The sequence below is a fragment of the Bos grunniens genome, chromosome 14 (genome assembly GCF_055505025.1).
Source record: "Bos grunniens cultivar Pamir isolate PY7600 chromosome 14, Bosgru_T2T1.0, whole genome shotgun sequence".
Lineage (NCBI taxonomy): Eukaryota > Metazoa > Chordata > Mammalia > Artiodactyla > Bovidae > Bos > Bos grunniens.
The window spans coordinates 24,096,364-24,123,065 of NC_141178.1; the positions used below are offsets into that span (position 1 = coordinate 24,096,364).

Genomic DNA, 26,702 nt, shown 5'->3' on the forward strand with positions numbered 1-26,702 from the left:
AGGATGGCATCTATATTAAGTTTACTTGCTAAGCCTCTGTTATGCAACTTATTGAACCTGAATAATTATTTAGCTAGTGGGTTTCTACCATTATTTAAACTTTTGGTAAGGCAAAACTAGATTTAAAAAGGAGAGGAAAATTGGGTAGTGTTGGTCTGTGTATGTAGGCAGCATTTTTAACCACAGAAGATGAGGATATAATGAAAAGCTGTACATGTCCAAAAAGGTTGTTCTTCATTCTCTGAGAGAGAAATTGTAGCCTCTAATTTCATCATTATCACCTTACATAAAATACTGGGAAAAGGTGAAATCCCTTCTCCCCCTTTATCAAACAGTTTTTAAAAAATTATAATAATCATTTCTTTCTAAGTGGAAAAAAAAACATGTCTTTTGTCGTTTTTAGGAAAATTAGAAAATACATGAAATGAAAGGGAGGAAATCACTATTATCTAAAATTCAGTCATCCAAGTCCTTTAACTTTTTGTGTGTACTTTTCTGGAATTTTTCTGTACATTTCAATGGGTTCACTCTGTCATAATTGGTTGTCTCTTTTTCCTACTAAAATACACATAAATATTTCCATGTCATTAAATATTCTTGAATAACAGTAATGACTAGTAAATGGGGGTAAAATTCTATTAAATATTCCGTTATGTATTTAACCAGGTCCCTTTGTTACACTGTGATTGTTTCTTGGTCTTTCACTCTTCAGATACCACTATGACAGGCATTCATCTGACAAATCTTCCAACGTTCAAAATGACTTTCTTGGGGAAAATTTGTAATGATGTAAGTGATGGACCAATATGAGTTTAAAATTAGAAGTCTTTAATGAAGTTTTGGAATTGCCCTCTTTCAAAGTCTTATCCTGGCCAACAGTTTTATGAGATTCTAATTTCCTTGGACTCTATCATTGGTTTCTATAATTTAATTTTTCTCCATTGCATAAATTTTTTAATGATGCCCTATTTTATTCAGTTTTCTTTTATTACCAGTGAGGATTAATTTTTCTTATGCATTTTAGTATTTACATTTTTTTTCCTTTTGAAACATAGGTGTTTCTTTTAACCATCGCCAAGAATTGAGTTATTTAATGTAAATAGACTAAAAAAATAATTTGGATAATCTGGAGTTAACCTATGAAAACTGGAAATTGCAGTTCACTCAAATTTTGTTGCTATTTGGTATATTTTTTTACTTTAGATGATTTCATTTATAATATTACATTTTACTCTGATACAATCTTATACATTGCATAATATATTTTGTGAAAGTGTAAGCTTTACCACTGAATGACAACAGTGATAACAACTAAGGGATCAGTAAGTCCCCATCCTTATTGATCTTATTGCTTTTATCCTCTAGGATGGTAAAAGGGTATACCATCTATAGTCATAGGATTGTATGAACCAGTTTCTCTCTGAAATATGTTTTATTTCCTAAAGTTAATCTTTTATTTTAGAATCTTTGACTCCTACCCCACCCCCCAAAGAATTGGCCGAACAAAGACCAGTGAGGAAAGGAAAGCCAATCCAGAACACCTATGCAGAAGTGTCTTCTTGGTATCAAACATCACTGTGCCTCCCTGAGGGAGCAGACTTGACACAGGTCTGTTTCTTTATTCATTCAATAAATATCTGCTAGGTACTGCAGTTGGGGCCATGGATTGTCATTAGGGGAAGTCAGGGAAGGCCTCTCTGATAAAAGAGGAAATTACTCTAAGCTTCTTGAAGAGGGAGCATGAAAGGAACACAAGGAGGCTGAAACAGAGTGAACAACGGGAAAAGGAGTGGGAGCTGAGGTAGCGAAGAGGTCAAGGGCCAGATCACAGAAAGTGTGAAAGGTCAGCTGTGGAGCCAGATACCTGGGAGCACCATCTACTATCCGCCTGATCATCTCTGTGACAGCTGCTTTCATCTCTTATATGGGATAACAGTACTTCCCTCACTAGGATGTTGTGAGGGTAAAATGTGATGCTCAGAATAAGGTCTGGCACTTTAAGTGTTCAGTAACTGTTTGACATTATTATTTTTATGAATTGCTACCCAGATTCTACAGACCTCTAATTTCTGGCATACCTGCTATACTTTTCTTCTTTTATTTGTTTTTTATTCACTCTTTTAAATAATTGAGGATCATGCCTAAATCTAAAATAACTTTATATCTCAGAAAATACTCATTTTCATAATTGCTGTTTTCTGTTAAGAAGTAGGAGTATAAGTGATGGAGAAAAGTGTTGGTGTGGTCTAAGACTTCTGGGGCTATGAAAGTGTTAGTCTCTCAATCGTGTCTGAATCTTTGCAGTCCCATGGACTGTAGACCACCAGGCTCCTCTGTCCATGGAATTCTACAAGCAAAGAATGCTGGAGTGGGTTGCCATTCCCATTGCCAGGGGATCTTCCCGACCCAAGGATCAAACCCAGGTCTCCTGCATTGCAGGCAGATTACTGTCTGAACCACAAGGGAAGCCCTACTGGTATAAGTGATGGAAAACAAAGTGTCGGTGTGACCTGAGACTTCTGGGGGTACCTGGATGAAAGTGATATTATCTGCATGAAGTCAATGAATAATTCTTGACATTTCTGTAGAGACATGATCCATTTGTAAGAATATAGTGACTAAGAGGAAGACCCTGGAGACAGATCTTTGAGCATCTGAATTTGAGTTTCACCATTTACTCATGGGGCAAATTTTTAAAACTCTTTGTGCCTTAATCTCTTTATGTATAATATTAGGATAACAACCATAATTATCTCAGAGTACATTTGCAGGGATTAAAAAAAGTTTATTAACATTGCTTGCAATGCTTCTTGGATCATAATAAATGCTCAATAAATATTAGATACTCTTATAATCACTTATAAGAGTGTTTTGTGACTTAAAAATAAATAAATAAGCTGAAATTAGAATTGCTACCTTAGGAAATTTGTCATAAATGTTCTTGAAATTTTCATCATCTGTTCCTCTTTTGCTATAACTAAGTTTAAATAGTAAGAAATTGCTTCATCAGATATTCTTTCTATTGATTTGAATTCTGTGATATGCCTCTATGTTTGGTAGGCTGATTCGTGACTATATTTATTGAAGCCTAATCAAAGTCTGCAGGACAGAGCTTCAAACAGCCAGGCTTGCAGCTGTGGATAATGTGGGTCTCAGTTCAGCTCTCATCCTGGAATAATTTTTAAGAGAATAAAAGAGACTGGTATATTCTGAAAGGACTGAGAGCTACTACTGGAGAGATTGTCATATACTGAGGTCAGTTGCTTCAACTTGGCAATGTTGTGATTGTGACATGATTGTGGCTGCCTTTCCTTTCTTCCTGAAATATTAGCATAGGAATATTAATTTTCTTAATTCTGCCATTATCTCTAGGGAGAGTACTTGATTATTTGGAGCTATGTGAAGAATATGTTCTGACAGACTAATCTAATCCTCTAAGAAAGTGTGAGAAATCTCTTGGATGAAAGGCTAGTGATAAATCAGAGTATGCTATTTCAACATGAAACAAACAATCAAGTACCTGGAGGCATATGGCTTAGCTGAGAGATGGGGACTGAAATGTTTCTGCCCTTGGCTTAGTGATAAAAATATTAACATCAGTAGCATTACAGTATATTTGGCTGCAAACAACATTTTATTCTGTGCAGTTTAAATAGAAACGTCTGAGATTATGGAAATGTTCTACAATGGCACTGTTCAATATTGTGGAACCAAATTTGTGATTTAATTAAAATTTTAAAGCATATGTGACCAGTGGCTACCATATTGAAGAGAACATCTATAGATAAGTAAATACTAGTTTTATTTTTCATAAAAGAAATCTGGAACTAAGAAGTGTAGGAGTAACGTGGGTACTTAAAGGTGTTACTAAGGAAAGGAGCTCCTTCAGTGTTGTTTCTCAGCAGGCCTAAGATTTGCAGCCCATTCATCCTCAAGGTCTTGAGATGTCTATACCCCGAGGCATGTCATCTGTATTCAACATAGAAAGAAGGAGGTTGGGTGGAAAGTTAAGGCTTCTCTCTAGAAGGCCCTTCTGTGTTACTCCTGGAACTTTCACTCACCACTCGTTGGCTAGACCTTGTCTTGTCACATGACCACGCCTGCCTGCAAGACAGAATGGGAGTTCGTGTATTTTTCTTAGCACTTTATATTGTAGAGAAAGCAAAAAGAAGAGAAGATTGGAAGCGTATGGAGTATACTGGTTTACAGTGTTGCCACAGCAGACATTTAGCTGGTAGTCCTAAGAGATTCCATATCCTGTGGAATACCACAATTAGGGGCATGGAGTAGTTAATATCTTTCTCAAAAATCTAAGTGAAAGACTGTAGATGACACTAGACTTCAGCTTCACAACTGTTTACAGTATAGAACTATAGAGTATAGGGCTTTGATGTATTGGAGTGATGATAGGTACAGAGTATTGCATTTAATGAAAACTGACTAGTATTAAGTGATTTTTGAAGTATTAAAAACAACTTAGCATATTACTAAAGGAATAAAGATATTTGAGTTAGAAATTCAAATGTCAACATATGTAGGCATCCCAGTTACAGGATGTGTGGGAGGCATGGTCTGGTGCCATATGTACCAATGGGTCACCCTGGAAGGACCCCCCGCCCCCCACACACATACCACAAGATGAATACTTATCCTCTCAGCCACGAACAGATATTTAAACCCTTCTTTTACAAAATCGGAACCTGAGGCTTGGAGCAATTAAGGTGTTGTCTACAGCTTCATAACCACTGTGTTGCAGAGGATTCAGATCAGTCTCTGTTGGCAACAATCCAAAGTTGTCCACAAAAGGATAAAGTGAGAGCTGTCAGTACTCAGCGCCCTGAGCTCACAATCTGGTTTCCTCACTTACTGTGTGATCTATCTAAGATCCGTTTCTGTTCACATTTGTTTCCTGCTGAAAATTCATTAGCAGTGGCTGCCCTTTTAGATAAAATCGGCCCCTGGTACTTCACTGTCTTTCCCAAGTGGTCCTAGTGGTGAAGAGCCCGCCTGCCAATGCAGGTTAGGTATAAGAGATGCGAGTTCAATCCCTGGGATGGGAAGATCCCCTGGAGGTGGGCATGGCAACCCACTTCAGTATTCTTGCCTAGAGAATCCCAATGACAGAGGAGCCTGGCAGGACACGCCTGAAGCGACTGAGCATGCACGCATGTACTTCACTGTCCACCCTCAGTTCCTCAAGGGTGGAGAGAAGGCTACCAGCTCAAGACTGTGAGCTCCTCAAGAGTTAAGAATTTCTTCTAAATATCTTTTGATCTTAGTACAGCATCTGACACATAGTAGAGGCTTAAGAAACAATTGATTTATCAAATGAGCTATTATAGAGATCAATACATCTCCTATTTTTAGAGGACTATAAGATTCTATATACATTTTTTCCTATGTAGTTGAGTTTTTTTTAGACTGCTTTGGATTTCTCAGTTTTGCTAAGAAAATAAGATTGTGAAACATAGGTAAATTTGTGAATGTCTTCCAGTATTTTATTCAGTATATTTAAAGCTTATGTATGTTCAGTGTAAATGTTTTTCCAATGATTTCTGTATTAATATCTCTCTTTGAATTGATGGTTACAGCGATTTATATTTCCTTAAGATGGAAACTAAGGCTAGAAGGATTTCTGTAGCCTATTATTTGTGTGCAGATAGAATTTTAGTGATTTCATTTACATAATAGGTTCGTATCTTTTGTTTTCTTTAAGCATTTTTCCTTAAGTAATAATCCCTTATAAAATGAATGCATTTTCCAAACATCCAAAGGCCCATTCAATGAATTGAAAGGAACTTTATGTGTTATAAAAACCAATGGACCGATTTAGTTTGCTTAATCTTAAAAGAGAACTGATGGAATGAAGTTAGTTAGCATTTAAAAGATACAATTGTATACAGCACAATGGGGATGAAAGTTATGTTTATCTCATACTTTCTTCAAATGTAGATTGAGCTCTTTACCTATTTGACTTCCTTTCAGAGCTAAGTAAAGGAACATTTATTACTGTTTTCAAAATACCTTGATTTTAACAGCTGCCTCAAGAAGAAAAGTTTATTGATTTTATAATCCTAAGAATCAAGAATTCATTTGCCTATCTCCTTCCATGTCTAAAACCTGCTGAGTATAAAATTATACTCTCTACCTTTACCAAAACAAAGTGGCTACCTACTTTACAGAAGTCATAAAGCTTTGGGAACTAAGACAGATGCAGAGTTTGGAGTATCTTAGATGTGGTATTTCAGCTTACCTTCCTATCATGGTCTTCCAAGTACTAGAGAAAATAATCGAGCCTTATTAGGACTGTGCCACTCTTCCAGTCCTAGTGGATTTCAAGGATTTCCTTGACCCTCCTCATCTCAGAGGAAAAGGGTTTTGAGTCTTGTTTCTTTTCTAAGTCTATAGGGACAGATCCATTTTAGTGGTCCTCTCAGGTACTCACTTAACCCCTTGAATGACACAGGTTAAAACTGCATGAGTTCAGTTATATAAAGATTCTTTTCAATAGTAAGTACTGTAGTGCTATACTATACAGGTGGTTGGTTGAATTCATGCATGTAGAGCTGTAGATATGGGGAAACTATGGATACAGAGGGAGACTATAAGTTATAAACAAATTTTTGACTGCACAGAGACTTGGTGTCTGGCCCCTAAACCCTGCTTTGTTGCAGATAGTTTCTATACATTATTTGCTATCCTTACAGTGCTCTGAGGCAGACATTATTGCTCCATTTTATAGACTTAATTAATGAATTTTAGTTCATGCATCTCTAAATAAAGTAATTCTCTGTGGTAGATTAAATTCCTGCTACTCCTCATAGAAAAAGCAAAAGAATTCCAGAAAAAAACATCTACTTCTGCTTCATTGACTATAGTAAAGCTTTTGACTGTGTGGATCACAACAAACTAGAAAATTCTTAAAGGTAATGAAAGAGAGACCTTACCTGTCTCCTGAATAACCTATATGTAGGACAAGAAGCAACGGTTAGAACTGAACATAGAACAATGGACTGGTTCCAAATTGGGAAAGAAGTACGTCAAGGCTGTATATTGTCACCCTGCTTATTTAAGTTATTTGCAGAGTACATCATATGAAATGCCAGAGTAGGTGAACCACAAGCTGGGATCAAGATTTCTGGGAGAAATATCAATAACATCATATATGCATATAATACCACCCTAATGGCAGAAAGTGAAGAGGAACTAAAGAGCCTCTTGATGAAGGTGAAAGAGAAGAGTGAAAAGCTGGCTTAAAGCTCAGTATTCAAAATCCGAGATCATGGCATCTGGTTCCGTCATTTCATGGCAAATAGATGGTGAAAAAATGCAAACAGTGGCAGATTTTATTTTCTTGGACTCCAAATCCACTGTGGATGGTGACTGCAGCCATGAAGTTAAAGAAGCTTGCTCCTTGGAAGAAAAGCTAGCCCAACCTAGACAACATATTAAAAAGCAGAGACATCATTTGGCCGACAAAGGCCCATATAGTCAAAACTGTGGTTTTTCCAGTAATCATGTACAGATATGAGAGTTGGACCAAAAAGAAGACCAAGCCCAGAAGAATTAGTGCTTTTTGAACTGTGGTGTTTGGGAAGATTCTCAAGAATCCCTTGGATAGCAAGGAGATCAAATCAGTCAATCCTAAAGGAAATCTACCCTGAATATTCACTGGAAGGACTGATGCTGAAGCTGAAGCTCCAAGAGTTTGGCCACCTGATTCAAAGAGCCGACTCATGGAAAAGACCCTGATGTTGGGAAAGACTGAGGGAAGGAGAAGAGGGCAACAGAGGATGAGGTGGTTGGTGGCATCATCGACTCAATGGACATGAGTTTGAGCAAACTCTGGGCAATAGTGAAGGACAGGGAGGCCTGGTGTGCTGCAGTCCATGGAGTTGCAAAGACTGGGACACACGTTAGCAACTAAACAACTCCTCCCATTGAGAGGTGGGGCTTACTTCCTTTCTTTTTAGTATAAGCTGTCTTCGGTGGCTTGGTTCACCAACAGTATGTGACACAAGTGATGTTCGAGGACTTCTGAGGCTAGGTCACAGAAACTTTGCAGCTTCTGCCTGCAACTCCAATGACAGTTGTTCTTGGAGTCCTGAGCAGACATACAAGTCCAACTGGGGCCACCAAGTTAAAAGGAAGCCCAAGATATGCTAATATAGCCTACAGTTGTTCCAGTTCCCAAACTTCTGAAACATCCCTGCTGAAATCCCAATATCATGAAACACAGATAAACCTTCCACACCCGACCCGGACCAAATCCCTGACCCAAAAAATTCATGAGATATAATAATAATAAGGTGATGTTGATGATAAATTATTTTTTACCATCTTCCCACAGGAATAAAACTGAATAGATTTGTCTTATAAGAAAACAAATAGAACCAATTTGAAATATCTCTGCCATCTTGTTTTATTTTTCTTCACATTCCATTATCCAAAATGGCCTTATATATATATATAAAATCTGTTACTTCAATTGTCTGCCTTTTTCCACAGAATATAAACTCCATGAGGACTTTGTGTTGCTTTGTATAGCTTCCAAAGCACCTGCAACCAGAGTCTGGCTCAAGGAATATTTGTTGAATAAATGGATGAATCATGATTCACAGTAGAAAAAAAAATAGACATTACTCTTTTCTGTACAGAATGTAATTCCTATGGGAAAATATGAAAACCAGGATATTAGAAAGATAATATATCAAATATCTGGGTATCCCAAACCAGGAATTAACAGATGTTCAGATTATACCATGTTTGCATCAGAGTTTTTTTTTTTTTTCCCTAAAGGAAATAAAATATTGGAGAGAGTTGAATCTGCCTAGATTTTCCTATTCCCCTTTCCCCTCTCCTAGAGGCAATACTATCAGTATTCAACATGCAAATTCTGTGTTTTTACTATGTATCATTTTATGCATGAACAATATATCTGCTCGGCTCTGCCTTCAAGTGAAAGTATATTATAGTCCCAAGCCCTGTTTCCCTGCTCTTGCTTCTTCCCTAGTCTCTCTCATGGCATCTTTTATCAGGTGTACTGCCACATCTTCTGAGCTGCTCTTTGATTTCTCTCTCATAGAATCATTTCAACATATTCCATCTCTTCTCCACGCAGCAGCTAGATTGATCATTAAAAGCATCCATTAAGATCATGTATTAATAACTTCCATCATCCTAGCCCATGGGGGCGCCACTGCAATTGGAATAAAATCCAGAATCCTTGCCATGTTCACCAAGGCCCTGTATGTTCCACCGTCCAACCTCCAAGCCTTCCACTCTCTGCCTTGCCCCCTGAGCTACAGGAGCACTGGCCTCCTTGCTGTTTAGGAAGCACACCAAGCACATTTCCATCTCTGAGCTTTATCTCTTGCTTGTCCTTCCCCCAGATGACTGTTCCACAGACCTGTCTTCTGTGGTTCCATCAGATCACTGCCTGCATTTGGGTTTTGTTCAAAAGTCACTTCCCAGTGGGGTGGGGAAGCCATTCAGTCTACAGTTGAAAAGTCCTCATGATCCCTTTTCAGGCTTTATTTTTCTCCATAAAATGTACTACTGCCTGACAGAATGTGCTCATGTATGCATGTATATATACATGCATTTATCTATTTTTGCTGTCTGTTCCTTCACTAGATTATTTGTTAGGTCAGGTACCTTCTTTGATTACATCTTTTTTTGTGTCTCAAATAATAACTGACATAAAGTAGGTACCCCCAAAATATGTGTTGAATGAAGAATATAGGAATATAGTATTCTGTGTATATAAATTACATCATATGTGTTTGTATCTTGTGGCAACTTGCTTTACTCAATCAACATTGTTTTGGAAATATGTTCATGTTTTTTTATAGTTTTATTTTTAATTGGAGGATAATTGCTTTACAATGTTGTGTGAGTTTCTGCTGTACAACAACATGAATCAGGTATAAATATACATATATCCCCTCCCTCTTGATCCCCCCTCCCTCCCTTCCCATCCCATCCCTCTAGTCATCACACAGCACCAAGCTAAGCTCCCTGTGTTATGCAGTCGCTTCCCACCAGCTATCTGTTTTAGACACGGCAGTATATATATGTCAATGCTAATCTCAGTTCATCTCACCTCCTCCTTCCTCCACTGTGTCCATGTTTTATCTATATGTTTAGATATTTAGTCCTATATTATTCCATACATTTTATTTATCCACCCCCCTATTTTTAGATTGTAGTTACTTTTTTAAAGATTTATTCATTTATTTGTTTTTGGCTGTCCTGGCCTTTGTTGCTGTGCACAGGCTTTCTCTAGTTGTGGAGAGTGGGTGCTGTTCTTCATGCTATGTGTGGGCTTCTCATTGGGGTGGCTTAGCACAGGCTCGAGGCATGTGGACTGTAGAGCCTGGCCTCAGAAGTTGTGATGCAGGGGCTCAGTTGCTCCGAGGCATGTGGAATCTTCCCGGACCAGGGATTGAATCGGTTACCCTTGCATTTGCAAGGCAGATTCTTAACCACTGGACCACCCGGAAGCCCTGTAGTTACTTTTGGAATTTCACTTCTCTAAACATTGCTGAAAGAAATTTTTAGAAAAAGTTTTATTGTAGTTGATTTATAATGTTGTGTTGGTTTCTGCTTTATGAATCAGGTATACATATACCCACTGTCTTTTAGATTCTTTTCCCATACAGGTCGTTACAGAGTATTGACTAGAGTTCCCCGTGCTATACAGTAGGTCCTTATTAGTTATCTACTTTATATATAGTAGCATGTATATTGGAGAAGGAAATGGCAACCCACTCCAGTGTTCTTGCCTTGAGAATCCCAGGGACAGGGGAGCCTGGTGGGCTGCCGTCTCTGGGGTCGCACAGAGTCAGACACGACTGAAGCGACTTAGCAGCAGTAGCAGCAGCAGCATGTATATGTCAACCCAATCTCCTAATTTATCCCTCCTCCCACAAAAGCCACATTTTTAAAAATATACTTTTCTTGTTTGTTTTTCCTTGTAGGTGTATAACAGAATTAAATTTCTGAGTTTTCTCACCTAGCAGTTAAATTTATCTAGAAAAGTAATTGTACTGAAATGAGTTTTTGGCTTACAGGATTAATCTATCATCCATGAAATGTCCCTGTGCAAACCTAAAAGGTGTTTTGGGAGTGGGGAGAAAAACAACATTACAAAACATTTTTAAAGGACAAGTTTAATATTCTATTTATCTCTTAAATCTCATACTTTTCTGACATCATGCCTTAGTGGTGTATACGTTCTGCCATTAAAACTAGAATGTAATGTTACTTCTGATTAAATTATTTCATTTTGATGTTGTGTGCATGCATGTTTGTATGGGTGTGCATAGCAATATGATCATTTGAGTTACTGTATTCTCAATGGTTTAAGCAACAGTAATATTCCAATAAATCATAGAGGATCTATTCAGAGAATTTTGCATTTTGCTTGCTACAGTTTAAAAAGGGCCAACTTTATTACAAAGTTGTGGTCTTTGTTAACTGAAGAGGATGAGAAAAAATACATTGAAAAACTCATTCAAGCTGTAATTCTAAGATATAGACAATTTTCCAAAAACTTGGAGCTTTCAATGTGCTTTGAAATAGCATATTTTATTGGTGATATCATACATCTTGACTATGAAGCTATGAATGCCACTAAAACAAATAAGAAAAAATTGCTTTTGGGGTTAATCATTTTGACTTGCTCACTGTTAAATGATTTGGAAAGAAAAAAAACAGCTGAGTTCAATTTACTTCATTTGTAATTTGTAACAATTTGGATAGAAGTTAATCTAAATGTCAACATTTTAAAAAGTTTATCTATGCTAAGAAAAATTAGAAGTAACTGCTGTTAAAGTCAAATGGCAATTATACCTCAGTGAACCTGGAAGAAGTTGGATTCAGGAAATATAATTTATTCATTTAGCAGTTACTTATTGAGGGCCTACCAAGAGTCAGGTGCTATTCCAGAGACTCAGGACACAATTATATATAAAATACTTGAGGTCTTTACTCCATTTGAGCTTACTATAACAGTAGTAGGTGAGATAATAAACAAGGAAATTCACACTTAAATGAGGTGATGCCACAACATGACCTGACTTGTGCCATGAAGTCCATAACACAGGGCAGTGTGATTGAAAGTGAGTGTGTCTGGGGACAGAGCGGGTCAGATCTGCCTTAGCTGTGGGATCCTGGGGCCACCTCTGAGAGGTAACAGTTGAGCTAAGAGCTGCATGAGGTATCGGCCATGCTGACATCTAGTGAAAGAGTCTGCAGTCAAAGGAGCAGCAGGTGAGAATAAGGGTGAGAACAAGTTTGCTGTGTGTGAAGACTGCCGAGGTCTGTGTGGCTGAGAACGTGAGGGAGAGAGGGGCGGAAGATGGAGGAGGTGGAACAGCTAGGAACCTTGGGGTAGGAGCTGGATTTTAAGCTAGGAATTCCGAGGTATTCTGGAACGCCACTGAAAAGGCTTAGCGGGGGAGCGGCATGGCAGATTTATGTGTGTGTGTGTTACGCTAGTTATTAATATACTTAAATTGTATTATTATAGTGCAAGAAAGGTGCCATTTTACCTCTCTCCTCTTAGGGTTTTTAGCTTGGTCTAATAAATAAACTGACAACAGATAGATTAGAGAGAAGCCTGTAAGTTTTACCTGACATGAGAGCCCTCGTGAGGAAATGGAGACCCAAAAAGTAGCAAAACCTAAATGCTTTATGCCAGATTGAACAAAGAGAGGCAATTGTGAGAAAGCACTTAAAATATACAGGGAGGCCAAGGGAAGATAAGGGTGACTTTTACAAGGTGTGTTGACACAAAATTCACTCTGCTCTGACTCCTGGTGAAGAATGTTTCTTTCCTTCCTTGGTACAGGGAGGGAATCTTTCCCACTGGAGTTTTATTTTTGTTATATCTTGTTTTGGGGAAGAAAAGGGGAAATTGGAATATGCTTCCTGCATCACTTCAGTTCAGTCGCTCAGTTGTGTCTGAGTCTTTTGTGACCCCATGAACCACAGCACGCCAGGCCTCCCTGTCCATCACCAACTCCCGGAGTTTACCCAAACCCATGTCCATTGAGTCAGTAATGCCATCCAAACATCTCATCCTCTGTTGTCCCCTTCTCCTCCTGCCCTCAATCTTTCCCAGCATCAGGGTCTTTTCAAATGAGTCAGCTCTTCACATCAGGTGGCCAAAGTATTGGAGTTTCAGCTTCAACATAGGTCCTTCCAATGAACACCCTGGACTGATCTCCTTTAGGATGGACTGGTTGGATCTCCTTGCAGTCCAAGGGACTCTTGAGAACCTTCTCCAACACCACAGTTCAAAAGCATCAATTCTTCAGTGCTCAGCTTTCTTTATAGTCCAACTCTCACATCCATACATGACTACTGGAAAAACCATAGCCTTGACTAGATGGACCTTTGTTGGCAAAGTAATGTATCTGCTTTTTAATATGCTGTCTAGGTTGTTCATAACTTTCCTTCCAAGGAGCGTCTTTTAATTTCATGACTGCAATCACCATCTGCAATGATTTTGGAGCCCAGAAATAAAGCCTATCACTGTTTCCACTGTTTCCCCATCTATTTGCCATGAAGTGATGGGACCGGATACCTTGGCCTTAGATTTCTGAATGTTGAGTTTTAAGCCAACTTTTTCACTCTCCTCTTTCACTTTCATCAAGAGGCTCTTTAGTTCTTCTTCACTTTCTGCCATAAGGTTGGTGTCATCTGCATATCGGAGGTTATTGATATTTCTCCCGCCAGTCTTGATTCCAGCTTGTGCTTCTTTCAACCCAGGGTTTTTCATGATGTACTCTGCATACAAATTAAATAAGGAGGGTAACAATATACAGCCTTGATGTACACTCCTTTTCCTATTTGGAACCAGTCTGTTGTTCCATGTCCAGTTCTGTTACTTCCTGAGGCTTCTCAAGAGGCACATCAGGTGGTCTGGTATTCCCATCTCTTTCAGAATTTTCCACAGTTTATTGTGATCCACACAGTCAAAGGCTTTGGCATAGTCAATAAAGCAGAAATAGATGTTTTTTTCTGGGACTCTTTTGCTGTTTCAATGATCCAGCAGATGTTGGCAATTTGATCTCTGGTTCCTCTGCCTTTTCTAAAACCAGCTTGAACATCAGGAAGTTCACGGTTCATGTATTGCTGAAGCCTGGCTTGGAGAATTTTGGGCATTACTTTACTAGCATGTGAGATGAGTGCAATTGTGCGGTAGTTTGAGCACTCTTTGGCATTGCCTTTCTTTGGGATTGGAATGAAAACTGACCTTTTCCAGTCCTGTGGCCACTGCTGAGTTTTCCAAATTCGCTGACATATTGAGTGTAGCACTTTCACAGCATCATCTTTGAAAATTTGAAATAGCTCAACTGGAATTCTATCACCTCCACTAGCTTTGTTTGTAGTGATGCTTCCTGAGGCCCACTTGACTTCACATTCCAAGATGTCTGCCTCTAGCTGAGTGATCACACCATTGGATTCATGAAGATTCATTGTGGGTCATGAAGATCTTTTTTGTACAGTTCTTCTGTGTATTCTTGCCACCTCTTCTTAGTATCTTCTGCTTCTGTTAGGTCCATACCATTTCTGTCCTTTATTGAGCCCATCTTTGCATGAAATATTCCCTTGGTATCTCTAATTTTCTTGAAGAGATCTCTAGTCTTTCTCATTCTATTGTTTTTCTCTATTTCTTTGCAGTGATCACTGAGGAAAGCTTTCTTATCTCTCCTTGCCATTCTTTGGAACTCTGCATTCAAATGGGTATATCTTTCCTTTTCTCCTTTGCTTTTCCCTTCTCTTCTTTTCACAGCTATTCATATGGCCTCCCCAGACCACCATTTTGCTTTTTTGCATTTCTTTTCCATGGGGATGGTCTTAATCCCTGTCTCCTATACAATGTCATGAACCTCCATCCATAGTTCATCAGGCATTCTGTCTATCAGATCTAGTCCCTTAAATCTATTTCTAAAGTCCACTGTATAATCATAAGGAATTTGATTTAGGTCATACCTGAATGGTCTAGTGGTTTTCCCTACTTTCTTCAGTTTAAGTCTGAATTTGGCAATAAGGAGTTCATGATCTGAGCCACAGTCAGCTCCAGTCTTGTTTTTGCTGACTGTATAGAGCTTCTCCATCTTCTCCATGTTCTCCATCTCCTTCCTGCATAGGCTCTCTCTAAAGTGCCTTTCTGTCCAAAACCATTCTCATACTCATGTGACATACCTAGGGGTCGCCCAATCTGCCACCCCTCAATATGATTAATAATAGTGCAATATTATATATAGCACTTATTGTATACATATATGTTTATATGCTGGGTTTCCCTGGTGGCTCAGATATTAAAGAATCTGCCTGAAATGCAGAAGACCTGGGTTCAACCTCTGAGTCAGGAAGATCTGGAAAAGGGAATGTCTAACCACTCCAGTATTGCTGCCCGGAGTTCCATGGACAAAGGAGCCTAGTGGGCTACAGTCCATGAGTTGCAAAGAGTTGGACACAACTGAGTGACTAAGCATGATATGTACATGCTGTATCTTTATATATGTTTATGCCATAAATTTCTATATTTTAGTAGATTTTCTGGCTACTGCATGGAGAATGACCCCAGTTGAGAACTACTGAGAAGGGGATAGTATTGGAGATGGGGAACACCATCCGTATTTAATATATATTTGGCAGTAGAGCATAAATGACTGATTGGACCTAGAAAGTTCAGGAAAAAAGACAATGGTTCTAGTGTATGACTTCCCATTTGCCTGTAAATAATAGTCTCATTGCAAATGATATTTATCTACAGTTTACTATGCAGAACCTGAAGGGCTTCTTTTGACAAGGACATCTTACTTGCTGACTTTATTGCTATTTACAGAGTCTACTTAAATGTAGAAAACTATGAAATGACTTACTAATCTGGGCTTGTCAGTTATTCAGTCAGGGCCTCTCCCTAATTACCCTCAATCATGAGGATTTGTGATACTGTGAAAGGAAAGTACCTGCTGCTGATAAATATCAGTACATCTGCTTAATCATTTATAAAGTCCTGAATTATTCATGTATGTTTGTGTGACTGCAAGCACTTTGGGGACTTGTGGGTATGACTTGATGTCCCAGATGGAAAGCTAGTACTGTGTCTATAGGTAGCATGTGGAGGACTCAGGGGTGATCATAAAGCTATGGAAAGTGGAAACATTTTGACTCCAAATAATGGAAGCTATCTCCCTGTGCTTTCAGTTTGCTGCCTGGTCCCCAGGAACCATCTTTTCTTAGCCATTGAGATATGTGCCCCCATCCAATCCCCTCAGATTTCCCTACCCTCAGCAGCCCCAGATATGACAGCCACTTTCCATGTGATGCATTTTCTCACCTTCAGGGCTCTGATTCCTGACTGTGGTATAGGATGCCATTACATGTATCTATGTGACCAGCCACATCCTGTGGACACCTAAACAAGCTTCAAAAGCAGTCAGATGGATGCTTTCCTTTGTTTATTCTGGATGCTACATTCATTTTCACTGTTTACGATCACATTACTTTTTTGAAATGCACATGACATAGTTTCTTTTTCTCTCCAAGGAAAGATTAAAAATAATCATGACTTTTCTGGCTAAAAACTAAAACAGATACTATTTAGAATGCTTTTGACATAAAATATATTAGAGTTAGCAATCACTGAAATTGGTAATAACAAAACAAGTAGCCACCATTTCATGGCGGCTGGTCGTGTGCCAGGCATTTAGCTAGGCCCTCACATATGCTATTTCTAAATGGTATGGTGTTTCTCTCAAATACATATTATTATTCCCACTTGATAAATTTGGAAACTGGAACTGAAAAGTCCTGTAGTCTTACTGAAATTTGTCCTGCAGGTGAGCAGCACGTCCAGCTCTCAAACATAATCTCTTTGGCTCAAGAGCTCACGTTCTCAGCCACCTCACTCTCCACCCCTTTTAAAATAAAAAGAGCATCGTTGACGGTTTGCATCCCACTGTATTTCAGGAACTGCATGAATGTAATCTCAATTGGCTCCTCCCCAAGACTAATAAAATGGCTATTTTGTACCTGTTTTATGACTAAAAAATAAGAGGTTGAGAAGTGTTCCATAACTTACTGTTTCATCACGTGCTTAACGATTTCGAGAGAGAGAAAACCTAGTTGTTGATAATTCGTGTAAAGTCAAGGGGCAGGACTGGCTTCCATGATGCCAGAGCTCAAAATATGTCACCTCCCTGTCTCCACGTCTTGGTTGTGCTTCCTCTCTGTCAGCTACTTGCACATGCAGCCTTTCCTATTGAGGGGGCTGACTGCCAACCGCCGAAGGCTCACATCCTGTCTGCTTACCAGTCCTTAGCAGACCAGCCATGCCTCTTTCCCTGAACTTCCTGCACATTTCTGGAACTGAATATCATTTTCCTTGTTTGGCTGAATCTGAACCCCCAGCAGGGAAGTGGGCTCAACACAACACAAAGCCCATGAAGAGAAGAGAAGTAGTCCACTGTTCCTTCACCCCCAAAAAAGGGGAGATGACCATGAAGTGAGTAAAGCAAACAACAAAATAACATCTGTCCATCCAGAAGCAGTAAGGGGCATAGCCAGGTCTCAAATTCAGATCTATAAGGCTTCAAAGCACTCTCTCTTACCCTTTACACTGATCTTCATCTCTGGATAATTGTCTTTAAAACTCTATTGTGAGATAATTTCAAAATCTCCTGTACTTTTGTGAAAAAATGCCATTTTGTTAAGGAAATGACCTTTAGAAGCATCAGCCTGCTTGTGATATATCTCTTAAGTCTGTCAATATACAGAGAAATACTATTTCTAGAAGCTAGAGATTCTCTAAAGTCAAGGTTTAAAAATGCAATGATTTAGTATCTAATTTCATAGCAGAATTTTGCATTAAATAAAATGTCCCTGTTTACACCTTGAAAATAAAGGATATTTGGCATAGAATGGACTTTTTCCTCACCTTTCAAGAATGCACTACTATTTTCTGTCTTTCCCCCCCACACAGTCTTTATCAGCATTTCAGCAATCTTTATTTCAGTGTTTTTGACCTCTCACTTTGAGGACAATACTCTCCCCTTGGGAGAAATTACGTAGAAAAAGGTGCACAGAAATAAATAATGTAACCCAGTGGAAAGAGTACAGGATGAGGAATCAGGAAGCCAGGGTGATGATCCCAGTATGATAATACCTCTCTGTGACTGAAGGATAGCAAATTAGTTCCTAACTTTTTAAGATGATCCTCCTACAAGCCTCTTAGATAATCTCATTATTGGCTGTGTTTTCACACTGGGGACAGTAGAGCTTTTCAAATTAGCCAGTGAATCAAAATTCATTCACTCAGACAAAAATGAATTGAGAGTCTGTGGCAAAGTGCTGTGGCAGATATGGTGAAACCCAGAAGATAGTTCCTCAAGGGAATCTGTTGTCAGTCCCTAAAATGCATTGTCTAATAGGTACATGACACAGTGCTAGAACAGGGGACTGTAAAGATATCTAGAAAAGCTCTAAGGGACTTATAGTCCTACCTGGAGAGATACGGTCAGAGAGACAGATATGCAAAGCAGCATATACAATGTGTCACGTGAACAGGACACGTACTTAAGGCATTTAACTTCTGATGAGCAGTTCAGAAGTTAGGGACTGTCAACACACACCTTGTACGATGGGTAAATCTAATTAATTCCATGAATATCACCATAAAGGTAAATGTAGGAGGTCAAGGGAGGTATACAAGGACCATATTGTTGAGCAATTATATCTAAATCCAGAGTGCACTAAATAAGGAAAGAAAAGATTGGAAAAGATCTTTCACAAACGGAGAAATGACCATAACAGTCACATATTAAAATGTTGTCCATATAGGAGCCACTAGTACATATCAACATGTGTTTTAAATGAAAAATACACATTGATTCAATGTGTAAAACCAGAATGCAAAATACATCAATAATTTTTATACAGACCACCTGCCAAAATTATATGATGACATTTTGGGTACACTGGGTAAAATAAAACATTATTAAAATTAGTTATTTTGATGTGGCTTCTACAGCTTATGTTATATGGCTATTTAACAGCACTATTTAAATTGACCAGATAGGAACTGGGATTATGAATCCTGTTTTTCACCAGTTCTCAATTCCAAGTTGTAAGGAAGCTCTAGATATCTTTATTCTAAAGCCTGGTCACTAATTTCAAAATGTTGGGGAATTGGGTGAGAAAACACATACTTATTGAGCACCTGCTCTTTTGGGGGCTGCCATATAAAGTTGGATTTTTTTTATCCTCACTTCAAAGGAAGCTCATTCAGATTAAGTAACTAGTCCTGGGTCCATAGAGCACAAACAGAATCAAACTCAGGACGTACTCATTCCAAAATAGATCCCTGTCTAGATACTACATTGTCTGAACCAGTGCTGCCTGAGTAGTAGAGTGTCAGGAAGTCAACACAGTATTTACATATTTACATCAAGGTATTTACAGGGACAAAGCATAAGGGCTTTGGAGTCACCAACCTTGGATTCTAAGCCTGGGTCTGCTGTTTTGTAGCTGGGCAAATTATTTAACTACTCTAAGATTCTGTTTTGTCATCTATAAAAAGTGGGCATGAGAGTAATGCTGTTCTAAATGTTAAATCAAATTATATTAACTAAGTACTTAGTTCCCAGAATGATAGTAGCATGTTTAAGACAAAGGGCCAGGGATAAGCACGTTGATTCAGCCCTATTGCTTATCTGCTGGGTATAGAATTAGAGCACTACTCTGGTGCCCTTAACTTACCAGCCATGTGACCTTGGGCCAGTCACATCTCTGTGCCTCAGTCCCCACTGACATATGAATTGGGTTTAATAGGAATCCCATCCCCATTGTCACTGGGATGATTAAATGAGATAATACGTGAAAGTTGCTTAGAACTCTACCTGGAGCAAAATAGTGTACCAATGACAGTTGCGTTGTTGCTTTTACTGTTAATACTCAGAAGACTTTTGTTTTTCCAAAATGTATTTATATGTATATATTTATTTATTCTTTTAGCTTTTTGTTTTTATTCTATTTCCTGATATTTGCCTTTAAATTTAGGGGTACTAAACCACTGGCTTTCTGAATTTATTCCTTTTAGACTCTTCCCAAAGAGCTAGTGCTATATATGTGCTGGCTTTTAGTAGCCACTGTCCTCCCCACTTCAACCAGCTTTTTACCTGCCACCCAAACAGTGTGGGTTTTATCATGCAAATCCCACTGGCAAAAGAAAAAAAAATCACTTTTTTTCCCAATACTGAATCCTTAGAACCTAGCAAAATTCCACTCACAAACTAGGTATTCAATAAATTTGTCTAATCAATGAGAAATCAGGTAGCTATGCCTATTAGATTAATAATAAAAATAAAGATTTAGATAGAGTTCTAATTAGGTTCTGCATGTAGACTTCTTCTATGAAGAAAGTCTTTGAAAATTTGTAAATCATTGACTGTATTCTGGATAACTGAAGTCACTGGTTAAGTGAGATTTATTGGGGCTGAGACTGTTTGGGGGCATGAATAAAACTGCACTTACCTGACCTTTTTATTTCATTTTCAGTAAGATGGAGGAAAGATCAGCTGTCTCAGACACAGAGGGGATTCATAGTGGTGCCCCTTGTCAGTGGGACTGCACTGGTCATTTTCAGATTGGACAACAGTTTTAGAAACTTCAGTGTGTTGTCTAGATTATTATAGGTTTATAACTCTTTGATTTATTCTTATACCCTCACTCTCCAAAAGCTGGTTGAATAGGCTCTGCTGTGAAGACAGGAGTGCATCATTGCCTGGACAGCTGTTGCTCAGGGATGCCCTATGAAGCCCTACAGTTTGTCCTTAATACTAATGAATGTCACAGTCGACACAACCCCAAATTATGGGCTTTTTTTCTGTACATGCTGAAAGCACTGCTGATTTCAATAATGATTTCAATATGGTAGGTAGTTAAGTATGAAAGAGACTTTTATTCTTTTCTAGGTTGGGGTGATAGAATAACTTCCAACTCATTAAAATTTGATTGTTAAGTTTTGAGGCATGTATCTAAAAAATATCAGGCCACTGATGAGTAGATTACAGACTATCCACAGTGTCTACTCTCATTTGTTTCCTTCCAAAGAGGCACAGGATTTGGTTTATTAGTTATTACCTCTTTGGATAGAGGCAGATTGAAAAATAACATAGAATATCTGGCAGTTGGAATTTTTAAATAATAATGATAGAAATAAATACTGTAATAAAATCAGAGTGTATATTTCTTCTTGGGTAAACACAGTAAAATAGAAAGCAGTGCCAAATTGAAATTAAAATATCAAGTACAGCATGTTAACCTAGATGATCAGGATTTTTTCACCAACTCATATTCGCAGGTTAAATGTATAGAAATTGTTAGTACTCTCCCATTCATAACATTTCCCAGTATGACTGTCAACTATTGTTTATTTTTATAGCTGAAATTGGACTTATAAACATCTGCCAAATACGAACAAAATTTTCCAAATACAAACAAAATTTTCAAACAAAAATTCCTTGTTTGAATTTTTTTTAAAAAAGTGTCATCTGTAACTGTAGTTCCAAAATTATCCTAGAAAATTTATATATGTATATATATACACACCACCTGCATATATCAAACAGATATTAGAATTAGGACAATGCAAGATATTGAGTTGGCCCAAAAGTTCATTCAGGTTTTTCCTTAAGAGCTTACAGAAAAACTCAAACAAACTTTTGGGCAAACCCAATAAATCATAGTATTTTAAAACAAATATAAAATACTTTAGACTTGACCTTCGGCAATAGGCATTAAGAATTCAAGGAGAGTTCTTTTTCTGGTGTTTCTAAATCCTTTGTCTTAATGAGTCTACCAACAGAGCCCTTTATTTATAGGGAATTAAATGGAAACCACTAAAGCAGTCCTGATAATATCCACCCGCTTTCCTGTTATTAAAGAGACTTGCAGCGCAATGGAGTAGATAAACACTCTAATCTCACCTATTTTATTTCTAGTATAATGTCATGGGCTGGTGACAAGTGTGTAGTTACTTAAGAGGTTATTTAGATACTAAATACCCAAGTAGGGGAACCCTGAATCATTCATTATAAGACATGCATGCTAAGTTGCTTCAGTCGTGCCTGACTCTCTGCAACCCTATGGACTGTAGCCCGCCAGGCTCCTCTGTCCATGGGATTCTCCAGTCAAGAATACTGGAGTGGGTTGCCATGCCCTCCTCCAGGGGATCTTCCCAACCCAGGGATGGAACTCAGTTCTCTTACAGTCTCCTGCATCGGCAGGTGGGTTCTTTACCACTAGCGCCACCTGGGAAGCCCATTATAAGATATAATAACAATAAAGAAGTAAAAAATACAGCGAGGTCTAACTGCTGAATTATGAGTTGGCCTAAACATGAGCATGTTCATAGGGTCAGGCAAATCCATCAGCACAATACTGCACCTAGAAGCCTGCTACCCATAGCTTGGGAACTGTGCATTGTTAACGGGTCATGTTTCAAACCGCCAGATGGCACCATGTCCAGTTTATGCTAAAGGACCAGCCTTATTGCCATGCTTGGGCCCTTCATGCCCTTCCCGTTTTGTGCCACAGTGTGGGACATCCACTTTCATTTCTGTCCATGTCCATCATGTGTTGCCTTTCTTAGACTTTGCCTTTTAAGTTTACTCTGCATGTCCACTTAATCAGATCTTACCTGAGTAAAATATTGGGGACAGAAAGAAAAGATACACACACTCATTAGTTCACAGCTTAGCACTATTCAGATTGCAAAGGCTGGGAAGGAATTTCTACCCGTGGCAAGTCATATCTTACTATTTCTCTAAAAGTGCAACAAAAATCTAGCTCCTCTTGAAGAAAAGTAGCAAAAACAGATTTTATTGTCATTGGGCCTGGTTTAGTTCTACCTTAAAAGCAAGTTGGCCTTAATTTCTCCTGGGGCATGAGTGCTACGGAACAGAAGGATTGACAAGACCACAGTCTTAGCACATTTTTAAACCCTACTGTGTGCAGAGGGAAGCAGGCAGAGCCTTTTCTTTCTCGGCTATGATATGGAGGTTGACTTTGTGACAGTCTTCTTCTCTAGCCCAAGCAGGTGGATACGAGTGGGAAAAAGTGTGAATGTGATGAGAGTGTAAGGTGTGGCTCACCTCCCCGTCACTGTTTCCCTCTAGAAATTGGCAAGGCGGACGCCTTCGCGTATCCAAATGCAGCTCCTTAACAGATTGCTTTGTCATCTGAGGAAGCTGGTATAACACATTTCTGCTTCTCTTCACAAATCAAGGTGTGGCAATGCCCTGGGGCTTTCTTATTTCCTGGCTTCTCTGAATCCACAGGGAGCTTCTCCATTTAGAAATTGAATTTTTACAGTGATCTCTGGTAGAAGCAGTCTAAGCTTTTATCCCATCCCCAACATATCCTTTAAATGACATATGTTTGACTCTTTCTGCTCCTTCTGTTTATTAGGATGCTAGGTAATTTACACCTAAGGACTGTGTTTACAGGTTTTTAATATCTTCTCATCATCATCCCAGATTTTGAAAATAAATTAAAAGTTAAATGTTTCTTTGAAGGCATTTAAAACTTTTTGAGGGTATTAATTTGTCAGTAACTGAGGCTTATCTCTGGTAATGCTGCACACTAAGTTACAAAATCTACCTTATCTAAGTATTTCTTTTTTAGTACTTAGGAAGAATATTCTGGTGGTATGGAGGACTTTACCTAAAGTTATGTAATAAAGTAAAGGAAAGGGGATAAAGTGGTCAATAGGTCAGTGTTTGGAGTCTTAAAGGACAGAGTTCTAATCCCATGTCTGCCATTAACTAGCTATTTGCCCTTGAGCAAATTCCACAACTTTTCCAATTTCCCATTCTTTCGTCTGTTTAGTGGAAATATGAATAGTAGCTACTTCCTGGGCACCACTGTGAGAGTGAGTAATAATACTTCAGAGGCACCACTGTGTGGCAAAACAATACGTCCCACAATGCCTAGCACGTGGTAAGAACACAACTGAATTCTAGTGAGAGCTGTGTCTGCCTCAATATTACTGCGTTTTCTGAAGATTTTAAAAGTCTGATATGGACACTGTCTCTAAAATGCTTGTCTGTTTTGTGTGCTACAAGGAAATTTCACCTGAGTACTACCTACCATTTACTAACACATCTTACTGTGTACTTTAAATGATATGCCATAAAGAAAAATACACTTATGGAAACATATTTCTCACATACATAATCGAAGAGCAATTGCGTTTATAACACCCGCCTTCTTTGTACTCACTGAATGGCGTGTTCTTTAGCGGATGACAGCTTGCTGTATGGAATTTAGGGTCTCCTTTTTCCTCGGATGTTTTTCTGCACGCGGGCCCCTCCCCCCGACAGCCGGCCCCCTGGTGGAGGTGTGGGCGGAGCTTGCGAGACACCAAGTACCAGGCTCACAGGTAACACAATGCCCATCAGATCCGCCTGGGCTCCCACTCAGCTCTAAGGTTGCCTGCTCGCCCGCACAGAAATGACGAAGGACAAAAACAGCCCAGGGTAGGTGGGATCTACCAGCTCCATCTGTTGTTACTTCCTCTGTTTTTATGAAGAAAGCGTTTCCTACTTCCATTAGCAAATAGATCTCTGATTTCTGTGCAAATGGAAAATCAAATCTTTGTGTTTATGAAACCAAACAGATGGATTTCTGTTGCCATTTGTTTCCTGGCAAAATGGGACCGTGAACAAGGCAGGCAGCCAAAGGCATAGGTATTAAAGAAAGGGAAAACCCTCCGACATGCTTGGTTTGCTGTATCCATTACTTCTGATCCCTTTCAAAGCCATGGTGCTTTGTAATTTTTTAACGGTATTTTTCCTAATTTCACCCCAGCACTCCCTGTCATTGACTAGCACCTCTTATGGATGGGTTACACTACACGACTGAGCGACTGAACTGAACTGAACTGAAACGTTATTAAACGATATGGGGAGATAATCAGACATTTTGGTCTCCATTTTAGTATGTTGTATTTAGCTTGATACATTATTTAAATCATTCTAAAATAATTACTTGAGAAAATGAGTCATGAAAAAATGGTGTTTTTCTTAGAATGATAGTTTCTCAAGCACTTTGTATTTTAAACTAGCAGTGGTATTGGTCTAGCAACATAACGTATCTGTTGGATAGTTCGGTTTTCAGTTGTTTATGGGCAATGGTAGATGTCTGTGTGATTTTTTAGAGCATCTGACATAGCAAAGGTATAGAAACGCATCTTTCACCCCAAGAAATAAACTCTCTTTATTTACTAATCCCTTTTATATCTATAAGGTTATGTTTTCGTTTTCTTTAAGTACAATGTGGACTGCAGAATTAGTATTTTTTAACGTCATTCAAATATCAAAATTATATTACTTTACATAATTAAAGCTGTTTTTTTCTTCTGATATGGAGTTTACCGATGGGGTAGGTGGGAAAAAACATGATTTTTGAAACTTGAGTTATTTAACCAGATTACTTAATTAGCACTTTGCCACCTGGTTTAATAAAGTTGACCACAAATTTGCATCTGGGAAGCAAGAAAACCAAATTATCTGGAAACATAATTAAAAACATATAGGTGTTTGCCTGAATTATAGTAATACTTTAGGGGTTGAAATTTCCTATATAAGAATTAACATGTTTCAACAGATGTCTCCCTTTTGACCAATTTGACACTTCATTTAATAATGAGAAAAACCTGCAGTTCTTCTTGCCCTCCTTCCATCAATATTTAAATGAGGAAAACCAGAGTTCTGAGGCAAAAACAGACAACTACATAGAGTATGCTTTGGTCGCAAAACCAGTAGAGTTATTCAGAAACCCTAGTAAATTATTTCTTTACAAATGGCCCCAGATGTACCACCACTTTTATTAGAAGAAGATGTTAATCATTTAATCAGACCACTCTTCTGTGTGCCTTACATATATTAATGCAATTATCACAACCGCTTCTGTGAAATTGGTATTGTTATTATTCCTTTTGTACTTATTAGGATACTAAATGTAAAAAAGTAAATAAATTTATCAGCATTGAGCATTTACTAATGATGGCAATAGAATCCATAGTAGATTGGTAATAGATTTTTAAAAAATTAAAACAAATCCAACAAGATTAAGTTTTTAAAGTTCCACTGATACTTTCTTCATAATATTCTGATTATAAAATATGTGCTTATAGATACAAATCAAACAGCACAAAGAAAAATTCTGCCTCATCCTTTTCTGAACCTACTCTCCTGATAGTCTCTGCAGTTTTCTTCATGCTTAAGCAACAAACACATGTGTACTTTCCCACATGCACACATGTTTTTAAGTGAGTGAAGTGAAGGTCATTAAGTCGTGTCCAACTCTTTGCAACCCCATGGACTATACAGTCCATGGAATTATCCAGGCCAGAATACTGGAGTGGGTAGCCTTTCCCTTCTCCAGGGCATCTTCCTAACCCAGGAATTGAACCCAGATCTCCTGCAATGAAGGCAGATTCTTTACCAGCTGAGCCACAGGGAAGCCCAAGAATACTGGAGTGGGTAGCCTTTCCCTGCTCCAGGGGATCTTCCCAACACAGGAATCAAATCGGGGTCTCCTGCATTGCACGTGGATTCTTTACCAACTGAGCTATGAGGGAAGCCCTGCATGTTCAGACATAAAAGCATCCTATTTGG

General features: G+C 38.5%; 1 protein-coding gene across 8 annotated transcripts in view; it reads left to right on the forward strand.

Annotated features, from left to right (window-relative positions):
• OXR1 (oxidation resistance 1) overlaps nucleotides 1-26,702 on the forward strand; it is a 543,094-nt gene that overhangs the window by 163,758 nt on the left and 352,634 nt on the right. For 2 of the 8 annotated variants that reach the window (XM_086336274.1, XM_086336280.1), the window contains exon 1: nucleotides 24,431-24,560. The exons of 4 other annotated variants lie outside the window; for them this stretch is intronic. In XM_086336274.1, coding sequence (XP_086192400.1) covers nucleotides 24,535-24,560 — 26 coding nt within the window. In that variant the 5' untranslated portion in view covers nucleotides 24,431-24,534. Of the gene's footprint in view, nucleotides 1-24,430; nucleotides 24,561-26,702 lie in introns of those variants that run through there. 2 more of the 8 variants (XM_086336272.1, XM_086336275.1) reach the window with 1 other exon arrangement.